Genomic DNA, 10,986 nt, shown 5'->3' on the forward strand with positions numbered 1-10,986 from the left:
CTTTCATTTCATCGATTTTGAGCCTGCTATCTAAAGAGGAAAACAATTCTGACAATGTAAAGTGGTGACACTCAACCAGTTACTTTTGAAAGAAAACTACTTATGTAAATAATGGTATGTTCACATATTTAATTCTGCAAATATGATTCACCTTTTTTTCTCCTAAAAATACTTACCTCCTTTCCCTCCATGGTGAAAAGTTTCATGACTGCAAATTTAACTGTTCCTCCAATGTCACTGAGCACTTGGTCAAATGTTTGGGCAGTCCTTCTGTTAAATATCATAACATGGCGGTCTGTCGGGTCCCCATTCCTCATAATGGTCACCTTTTTAGGCATTGAAGAATAGTAAGCATATGCCATCTGTGGGTCTCGCTTCCCTGTTTTTCGTGTTTTACCATCGCGTAACCGAGAGTCCCTCACCAGGCGATTATATGCCCTACGTCCACTTGGAGGACGAGTTGAATGCCACATTTCACGATTGTCTATTCTTTCTATATTCAAACCTTTTAGTGTATGTCGCTGAGTTGAACAGATATATTTCTGTTCATTCGTCAACTGATCAAAACTTTCAACTTTTTCTTTTCCTCTCGGAGTGAAAATGCTTCGAACACCATAGTTTAACCCTGGCATCCGTTTTGATAATTCATTAAAAAGAGTATCCAGCCTTTTGTATTTACGGTCACTGACTGCTACTTTCAGAGACTTAAATGTGTAATCATCGTCTTTGTAGAAGTAACATATTTTTGCTTGTGTTGGAGCAGTCAATGATGTGCGACTCTGCCGGATGTGATCTTTACGATTTTTTCCCTCCTCCATGCTCTGTGAATCTGACTCAAACAAAGGTTTGAGTTTTCGTGTTTTTGGTTTGGCAATACGCCCCTGCTTCCTCTCCTCTTGTACTTTGTGCGGGGATGCGTCTGTCTCATCCCTCTCTTTGGATTCCATTGTGTAGGTGTCCGCCATTACTTTGCAACAGTTTCAGTCATCCACCTGAACATAAATCAACAAAGTTTATTAAATGTATTACAAAGTGTAGCTATTTCTAAAAATCATTAATGCTATCAGTGGTAATTATTTAACAGGTGAAATGTTAGATAGGGAAAAAGAACAGGGAAAAAAATCATTCCTGATGACTTCATGCACTGACAGGAATCCCATTATATCAGAACTGGGTATGTTGTCACCTCAGAGAGTATTTTACAGTAATTTATGATGTGCACCAAGGTGTAATTTAATTTGACAAATTAACACATTACAAACTTTAATCACTCTTATTACAACATCAACTTTTTGACAAGTAACAGGTACAAGGTCCATGCCTTTTATCATAACGAACATTTTACCCGACGTAAAATGGCTCAGAATATTGCAAACGTTTTCAGTGATTGTGGTTCTGCGTCATGGTAGGTATTAATTCACATTAATTCGCATAAAAACAAAAGCTTCTGGTCACATATAAATTAATAATGACTTTTCAATTACCCTCACTGTTTTACGTCACAGTAATACATCACTATAATAGCTGCACATGTAAACTATACAGAGACATGGGGTTTACCTGGTAGTTAATTATCATCTGACTAATACATTGATAAAATGTATCTACTGCATATAATTTTGACTTATTTGCCAACTAAGAAACATGCAAATTTACACTGTAAACGTTCAATTTCAAAATAAAAGAAAACTTTTTTCCAAATTATTTAGGCTAAATGTCTATATATATTTCATCTTCACACCTACCATTCTACACTCAAATTAGAACGTGATGACATCCGATAAACACTAAAAAAATCCATGTATGCGAACACACAATTCATTAGCGCTCATCACGAATATTATTTGATTAATGATGATCATGCATCGGAGCTCTTAAAAACTATCAGTAACTTTATCCAGAGCTCAACATGCAAGACTTTTCGCGGGCAGCAATATTTCGTTAACCACAATAATGTGAGGGATAGCAAAGGAAAATGCTTAGATAACACATTCAGTTGCACAGTTTTGCAGATTGACTGTATCACTCTACATTCGCATTATATACCTGGTTCGTACTGGGATGACATTTCCGTGTTGTTTACTATCGTTACACAGGAAAGTAATCCACATGAAGCAGGTGCTTAATCTCGTTTCTAATCACGTGATTTCGTTTTACAATAGATCAGTAAACAACTAATTCCTGATATTTGTTCACTCGTCAACCTAAATTTCAATTACTTTAACATCAATTTAATTCATCAATAAATATAAGATATATACCAGATTACAGAATTCAGAGTTTCAAGTAATTAAAGAAAATAACGCATTCGAGACTTAACGAGAATCGCGTTTAAAGCTTGGTAGCAACAAAATGGCGGCGACTCTGTCAACAACTGCTGCACAGCACGTCGCAAGCCTTTCGGTATGTTAAATGCATTTTAGCTCCGATTAAACTGGTAGATTTTCAGCTTTATCACCAGATAAAGTATTCTTCGTATTCCACTGTAAACATGAAGTGGCGAATATTATGATACACATTAAAATACCAAATTCTTAGGCGTTGAAAGTGAAAGTTGATGCATGTACCGTAGAGTTCTACGAGTACAGTACAGTATATGTAGGTACGACCAGAGACGTATACCTGATATACAAGTCTCTGGTACAACATAGTTCATACAGATAGAGGCATGGGGTAGTCAGGGTTTCCTGTATTATATTGTACATGAACATGTCGATCGTGGCGATCCAAGTAAACGGTTACACAAAATAAGTACATAATATATCACTTATGCCTTTTACTGAGATGTTTAGTTTTCCTAATAATAATCTTAATCTGAAACATTATAGCATGGTGTTCATACAAGTAGGAAGCATTTAGTGTGCCTCCACCGAAGTTCGAACCAGCGACCATATGTTTACTGGTCCGCAGCGCTACCTACTAAGCTAAAGGGAATTAAATTCCCCCTAATGTGAAGGCAGCAGGCGACCTTATCACTATGTACACTATATTTACAGTTAAAAACTACCACATAAAGTATGATGTAAAAGGAGCAGGTCAATGTGGCTTAATTAGTGAAAAACACTGTCTCTCTCATTCAACTGATGGTGCATGCTTCATTGACTTAAGTGTTAGAGATTGGGATTATCTAGCCCGAGTTTTCTCTGGCCCTGACACCATGTCTGGTGTGTGTACACCAGACATGGTGTCAGGGCCAGAGGAAACTCGGGCTAGGGATTATCACACCGATGACCGGGGTTCAATTCCTGTCAGGCACTCAACAGGAATCTGTTTTTTCCTGTTCTTTTATTGCGGGAATCTTCATCATTTCTAGAATAAGTTTTTGTGAATGAAGCTGGAAGGTTCATATTTTACTGTAGTAAGTATGAGGTATCCCAAGAAATTCAAAGGAAAACTTAAACCAGTGATATTTTCTTTTTTTTCTATTTCCTCCAGAAAGAACAAGGGAAGCAGTGCCTCTTAAAACATTTAGGATGGCAGCCCTTCAATGCAGAGTTGGCCATGCGCCAAGACATCCATTTGGATTTCCTATACGAGTGTCTTATGTTCACAGTCGAGAAAGGCTTCCCGTGGGACCAGGTGTGTGCTGCAGTAGACTTCTCTGAACAGCTGTTACAGGAATCTATAGGTAGGTAGTGATGCAGGTTAAAACATAAATGTGTGTAGGATGTATACTCTTTATCTTGAATATAATGAACTTCAGAAATCAAATTCCATATTTCACTGTTTCTAGTCCTATTAGACACAGATGACAAAATTGGCTGATGCTGTTAGGCCCTCCAGTGGTGAAAAATTCAGTTTATACCAAAATTGGAAAAGTAAAATAAAGTGTTATAAACTAAAAATTTGATTGCTTTCTTTAAAGGACACTATGGTCTGATGTTGCCCCAAGATGAAATAGTACGCTTGTCTCTGGCTCAGGTTCCATTCCATCCCTTGACATCAATATCAGACCAAAGTGCCCTCTAGGGGAGGCAATAATGTTTGATTAGTCCAGGCAGTGTATGATAAAGATGCAGTTTTCACAATGTCTGATGTTGCCTTAGAATATTATATATCTGGTATAATATAAATTATCTGCTAGCTTATGTGACATTTAATTTAGTTCGATGTATAAGTTCATAATCTTATGCCCTATATATATAGCTACTGTAAATGTATTTATTTTGGTTTATTCAAATAGGCTTACAACACAGAAATTTCTAAAATAATATTACCACGTATATATACAGTATTTAAAAACTTTAATTGTAAACCTTTACTTTTCAGGAAAAAGTCTTCCAGAAACATTGGAAATATTCCAAGAAATATCAGATGATTTGGTATTTATTTTAGCTACAAGAAATTACAAAATCTATGCAGAACATGTTTTTTTAACATTTATGCGGCATTACAAACTATTCCAATATGTATTTGCACATGATCGTGAAAGTCAAGTTCCAAATGTCCCACTAGAGATTCATACACCCCCATCATCATGCTCTGAAGCTTTAAAGACAGCTAAAGAAAAACGAATCTGGGAATATAATCAGAAGTATGAGGCAGTGGAACAGCGGGAACGAGAATGCGCTGAACGGAGGGCTGCCAAGCGTGAGACACAGGCTGTCGAGGCCGGTCAACAGAAGGAGCAGGTCGTAGAGAAAATTTCAGAAAATCAACAACAGCAGCCATTGAATAAAGAGGTAATGAATTTTTTTACATGTAAAATAGAGTTCTGGCAGTCTTTGTATTATAACAAGTCTGAAACTATTTAATGAATTTTAGCTGATCACATATTTACCTTTGAAAAGCTCTACTTCAAAATACATGAATTGTAGCTGATATGTCTTAATTGTGATATTGTCTTTGATGAAAAATGCTTCACCTTTTGATTTTTTTCATTTGTAGAAAGTAGGGGAAATCATCCGAGAGGTGTTGCAGGCTCACACCAGTGCTATTGTGGAGAAGATGAAAAGCAACATTAGTGACATGAAAGAAGACCTGGAGCTGAAGCTGGAGAAGACTAGTATTCCTCGTCCTCCAAACATGGGTACGTCTGGAAAAGGACATTTCAACCACTTAATTATATATGTACACACACCAAAATAACATGGTATTAAAACTGAACAGTCTGTTAACATGCAATTTTCTGTTTCTGCCTAACTTTTTTCTCTTTTTTATCCAGCATTGTCACACACCATCTTCTATTCCTTTATATTACATAATGTCAAACTCACCTGTAAGATGAATTTCTAATGAAATGTTGATATATGTGATAATAGGTTTGTTGTATATGACGGAATAAGACAATTTCAAAATCAAGTTTAATCTTCCACAAAAGTTTCATATTAAAAGATACATTTTTACCAAATCTGCCTTGTCAAAAGTTATTTCTCAAATGATTCAAATAATTAACATCCATAAACAACATATTCAATATTCCTACTACATTCAAGCTGAATTTATTTCTTAAACAAACTATTGCTAACATTACCTTAAAAAAACCTAGAAAGTCATGTCAACTTCATTTACTTTCCATCAAATCCTCTTGGTCAAAGGATGTTCCACATATCATATTGATTAAAATCTCTTTTGCATACTCAAGGAATAGGATTTTATTAAAAATCACCTTTATTTTCTATATTACCCCATCCTTCTGCCTAAGGAGTCCACACCCACCATTTTCGAGGTGATTCCCTCAGACCAGTAATGATTAATACCATATTTAGTCAAAATTTGCTTAGCTATTCTGGAAAGGTAGTATTTTACATGTAAAGGAAAGTTTACAAGATACTTTAACATGCAATACATTCCAGACAGGTGAATGAAAGTCACTTGTATGCTCCCTTCTAGCCTGTATGCTTAAATGTAAGGGAACACGAGGGAACTACGGTATGGTTGATAAATATCAAGAGGCCAATTTTCTGCGATTGTCACAGTCTGGCCTAGTTCAAAGGTGTTAAATTTTGCTCAAAATTGCATTGCAACACTCTGTAGTAAGCATTTCTATACATTTCATGATTTATTTGTTTTTAATATTCGCTGGGTATCCATTTTTGCACGATATTTGATGACAGCGAATATAATAAAATTAAATCGCCCACAAATATTACCAACTACACAGTAACCATACAATAAACAGTTGGAGCTCATCTTTTTGAAGATAATAAGAATTCTTAATTTAGTTTTCGTTATCTATATTGAAATATTCCATATGATATCTAAATTTAATGTATCAATAATGTTTGGTGATAATGTTCGTTTTAAGACCTACTTGTAGATGATGAGGAGATGTAAGTATAGGAATGACCTCACAATCATTTATAAGAAATATGTTGCTGTTTTATTTTGCTACAATAGAAGCAAATGCACTTGTTTGTTTCTGGATAACGGATCAATGTTGGCCAGGGTTATCACATACCGCATACACATGGTATATACATCAATAACGGGTTGCTGGGGGTATACATGTATATTGTATATATATATTTATATTCTGTATGATTATTAAATAATTAAGTGATATATACCTCTAATTGGTACATTTTCAGGTTAACAATTAATCTTCCAGGAAAGTATGTTTAAGAGTGATTAACCATTTGTATTATAGATATCACTGACATCAGGGGTTCAGATTTCTGCGAAATCTAATCATAAATACTCATACCATCTATATACAATGTTATTTCTTGACTTGGCATGGTTGAAGACAGCAGTTGTTTTGTTAATTCTGAAGGCCAAACAGCTATTCTGAGGCCTTTATATGGAACGACAAAATATTTTGGCTGAAACTTAGCGCATGATTGAAATGTTATTTACCCCATAGAGTTTTCTAGGAAATTATTATTAACAACAAAACAAAACTTGATTAAAATGCGCTTTGATTGGATCAAGATTTTTACGTAATTATTTCTGTACCATACATTTTCTACAATAATCTTATATTACATTCAGACAGTTTTAAAGGATATAACTGCAAGTTTTGTTATTAGACGTACAACTCAAATTAATTCATTAGCAAATATTAATTTTAGAAATTTCAAGTGAAAGTTTGGAGACGATACATGCTTCAAATGTTAACATGCTATAAGTTGTGTTTTTGTGTGAAATTTGACAGCTTTTTAATTTGTTTGGATATGTTTTGCAGTGATTTTATGCTCCCTTTATGACCTGATCAGACAGCCTTTGTGCTATCCAAGTCCGTTCATCCGACAATCTTTTAGTTAGATCTTTTCTTAGGCAATGTCAATAATGTAAACCCAGGGGATATACTTGTTTTTACAAAATTCCCTATCATTTTACAGATCAAATAGCTGATAAATTCAAAACCATGACATTGTAGTATAGACTTCCTGTTAAATGAATGATTTATGTGCTGTTGGACCACCGATTTAAACCATCCCTTATACAAAATGCATGTCAGTCATGCATGGCTGACAGATAAATACATATTGACAAAGTATAAATAATGTATATTGCATGAAGTATTATATCACACAACATTTCAATGCATGCTTTGATCATCACATTTATAATTTATTTTTCTTCGGGTTATTATTTTCACAATCAGTAGATTATTATATGATCTCCATCTCACAGCAACAGTTACAGGAAATCAAAAATATAACTGTGACTTGATATTTTGCGTTAGATCAGTGACTTGTTTTACCTTTCAGAGTTAGATAAAAACAGGTGCATGTATCAATGTGATCTTGCTGGTTCACTGAAAATGCATAATAAACAATAAATAAACAATACCACATACATGTTTTGTATTCCAACAATGGTTTGAGGATTATACAGTGAGAAATTTATGGCTGGTGCCTTGTGGGCATCACAATAAATAATTAGCCACAGACATTTAGCTAGCCGATGTGCACATATTGGTGAAGTAAAGATCTATGAACTTTGAAGGTAAAATTATTCAGACATGGTAATTTTTAAGCATTACATTCTTTACTGTGTCTGGCTAAAAATAAATACCATGTGCATTGTTGTTTACTTATTATATATATAATTACCATGACTATGAGACTATGATGCTGTAGTTCACAGTAAGATTAATCACCATCATAAAGTATCCATTCCCCTCCCTCAAACTTACATACTTTGGTTATCAAACCCCCCCTCCAAAAACACACAAACAAACAAACAAAAAAAACTCTGGTTTCCAGACATTTCAGTGACTGATGTATGATACCCCGGTTTCCAGACATTTCAGTGACTGATGTATGATACTCCTGTTTCCAGACATTTTAGTGACTGATGTATGATACTCCGGTTTCCAGACATTTTAGTGATTGATGTACGATACCCCGGTTTCCAGACATTTTAGTGACTGATGTATGATACTCTGGTTTCCAGACATTGTAGTGACTGATGTATGATACTCCGGTTTCCAGATATTTTAGTGACTGATGTTTGATACCCCGGTTTCCAGACATTTCAGTGATTGATGTATGATACCCCGGTTTCCAGACATTTTAGTGACTGATGTATGATACTCTGGTTTCCAGACATTTTAGTGACTGATGTATGATACTCTGGTTTCCAGACATTTTAGTGATTGATGTATGATACCCCGGTTTCCAGACATTTTAGTGACTGATGTATGATACTCTGGTTTCCAGACATTTTAGTGACTGATGTATGATACCCCGGTTTCCAGACATTTTAGTGACTGATATATGATACTCCGGTTTCCAGACATTTTAGTGACTGATGTATGATACTCCGGTTTCCAGACATTTTAGTGACTGATGTATGATACTCCGGTTTCCAGACATTTTAGTGATTGATGTATGATACTCCGGTTTCCAGACATTTTAGTGACTGATGTATGATACTCCGGTTTCCAGACATTTTAGTGACTGATGTATGATACTCCGGTTTCCAGACATTTTAGTGATTGATGTATGATACTCCGGTTTCCAGACATTTAGTGACTGATGTATGATACCCGGTTTCCAGACATTTTAGTGACTGATGTATGATACTCCGGTTTCCAGACATTTTAGTGACTGATGTATGATACCCCGGTTTCCAGACATTTTAGTGACTGATGTATGATAATCTGGTATCCAGATATTTTAGTGACTGATGTATGATACTCCGGTTTCCAGAACTTTTAGTGACTGATGTATAATACTTTATACACAATACCTTGTATTTATACAATAGTTATCTCCCTTAAGTGGTTCAGGGATAAAGGTGTTATGAAGTCCTAAGGATTGATTTATGTCAGATTGTGTACTAGAGGAACAAAAATGATTGATTTAGAGCATTTAAAAAGGCCTCGTTTTTAGGTAACTTTAAACTGTAATCTGTCATATTAGTTTGAATTAAACTGTTGTGTATATCTCTATAGGAACAAGAATGTAGATGTAATGAATGCAATACAAACTGAAACATACTGTTAATTGTAAAGTAATTGTAAACTCGACTTGATTAACACGCATTGTATACCAAAGTATGTATATAATCAAGTTCTAGGTTCATTTTCTCTGCCTGACTTTCATTTTTCAAATCATTTAGGAGTCTTATTTTACTTTTTTTTCCCTTGCATGGACCAGATCTGTTGAATATAACACATATACTAGTACACTAACCTATCTAGTATCTATTTTACAGGCCAACCTCCAAGATTCAACACGAAGCCGAAAACACCAGCAGTGACTCCGGTGAGGAAACCTAAAAGTCCTAAAGAAGACCGCAAAAAGTCTGGAGGGTCAAGTAGAAGCAGGAGTAGGGCCTCTAAGTCTTGATAAGATCTCCAATAATAACAGTCATTTCTGTTGTTCTTGTGCAGTCAAGAAATTCTGTGATAGATACTGCAATACAGACATTTTATGTTATTTACCAGTGTACTTGGTGTGATAATTCAAATCATATTTCATTCATTAAGTAAACAAAAATCTTTGATACATATACCTATTATTTACAAGCTTGTTCAAACGAGCTACAGAACAGTCTGGATTGAGTGTTTTCCAGTAAATAAGTTCGAAGGTTATTTACTCACATGTCCAGAGATATAGGTAGTGTGTACATACTCATCGATTGGAGTTATTGTTATGGTGTAATACAATACCAGTATTTATGGACGACTTATTTTCCTGTGGTTACACGTCATGCTGACACTATATTACATAAACATCAACATTTACACTCATTTGAAACATCTGCTGTAAAAAATTTATTTCAGTGTGGAAGTCCGTGCTGTCATTTTATAATCAGTCGAAGGTGTCATATGTTAATAATTATGACTCATAGAATTTGCAAGTTGGAAGCAACATTTATGATTCACAGTATATAAAAAATTACATATTTTGAATAATTTACTAACCAACTTATATAAAATGTAACACAAAACTTCACAAAGTTCATGCTGATTTGTTCTACAAGAATTCGAAGAACTTTATAATGTTGATGCTTTTTGAATTCCGAGAAATAATTATAAGTTTTCTATGTTTTTATGGACATATGATATATGTTTACTTTAGTTCCCTACATGCAACACATACTGTCTGGATTGTGTGTTTCTAAACATTGTTAAAATGTGAGGTGTGCGAGTGGTATTGAAAGTTGCAATTTACTGTTCGACATTGCAAATCGGTCTTTTTTGTGATAATTTGTTAGAAATGTTTCTGATATTGTTATATAATTGTATAAAGATGTGTTATAAATAAAACCTTCTTTCATATACATACCTGTAAAAACATGCCAGTGTGGTGTTATTATTGGACTTGCTGCACTATTAGTACAAATTACCCGACTTATTGCTTTAAAGAGCTCTAATTAACATCAAACATACACTGGTTACAATATTTTTCTAACAGATGGGTTCAAAGTGAGGATAAAACTTATTTTAATATTTTACGGAGGGCACATGATAACAAGGGCAGGAAAATGACGCATCACTATGCATATGTCCAACTGATCCTATTAAAAACAAAGAAAAATTTGCCCGAAAAAGTGAGTTCATGCATGTCAAACAATTGAAATTTTTTG

General features: G+C 34.6%; 2 protein-coding genes across 2 annotated transcripts in view; one reads left to right on the plus strand and one right to left on the minus strand.

The window, feature by feature from the left end:
- LOC117326519 (lipoxygenase homology domain-containing protein 1-like) overlaps positions 1-2,125 on the minus strand; it is an 83,909-nt gene extending 81,784 nt beyond the window's left edge. Inside the window, 2 exon segments of the mRNA XM_033883275.1 lie at positions 177-992; positions 2,047-2,125. Coding sequence (XP_033739166.1) covers positions 177-965 — 789 coding nt within the window. The 5' untranslated portion in view covers positions 966-992; positions 2,047-2,125.
- A 200-nt stretch (positions 2,126-2,325) lies between these two features.
- On the plus strand, positions 2,326-10,696 carry LOC117325967 (uncharacterized protein C8orf74 homolog). Its single transcript, XM_033882507.1, has 5 exons — positions 2,326-2,403; positions 3,436-3,628; positions 4,270-4,682; positions 4,888-5,029; positions 9,610-10,696. Exons 1-5 carry the CDS (start codon positions 2,353-2,355, stop codon positions 9,741-9,743), a joined length of 933 nt encoding a protein of 310 aa, XP_033738398.1. The 5' UTR covers positions 2,326-2,352; the 3' UTR covers positions 9,744-10,696.
- Positions 10,697-10,986: the final 290 nt, after the last annotated feature.

The sequence above is a fragment of the Pecten maximus genome, chromosome 4 (genome assembly GCF_902652985.1).
Source record: "Pecten maximus chromosome 4, xPecMax1.1, whole genome shotgun sequence".
NCBI lineage: Eukaryota > Metazoa > Mollusca > Bivalvia > Pectinida > Pectinidae > Pecten > Pecten maximus.

Excerpts from the sequence above, each read along its gene's own strand:
- LOC117325967 (XM_033882507.1), top strand. The coding sequence starts at position 2,353 with ATGGCGGCGACTCTGTCAACAACTGCTGCACAGCACGTCGCAAGCCTT. Across the intron at positions 3,629-4,269 it reads GCTGTTACAGGAATCTATAG|GAAAAAGTCTTCCAGAAACA; the intron begins GTAGGTAGTGAT and ends TTTACTTTTCAG. Across the intron at positions 5,030-9,609 it reads TCCTCGTCCTCCAAACATGG|GCCAACCTCCAAGATTCAAC; the intron begins GTACGTCTGGAA and ends TCTATTTTACAG.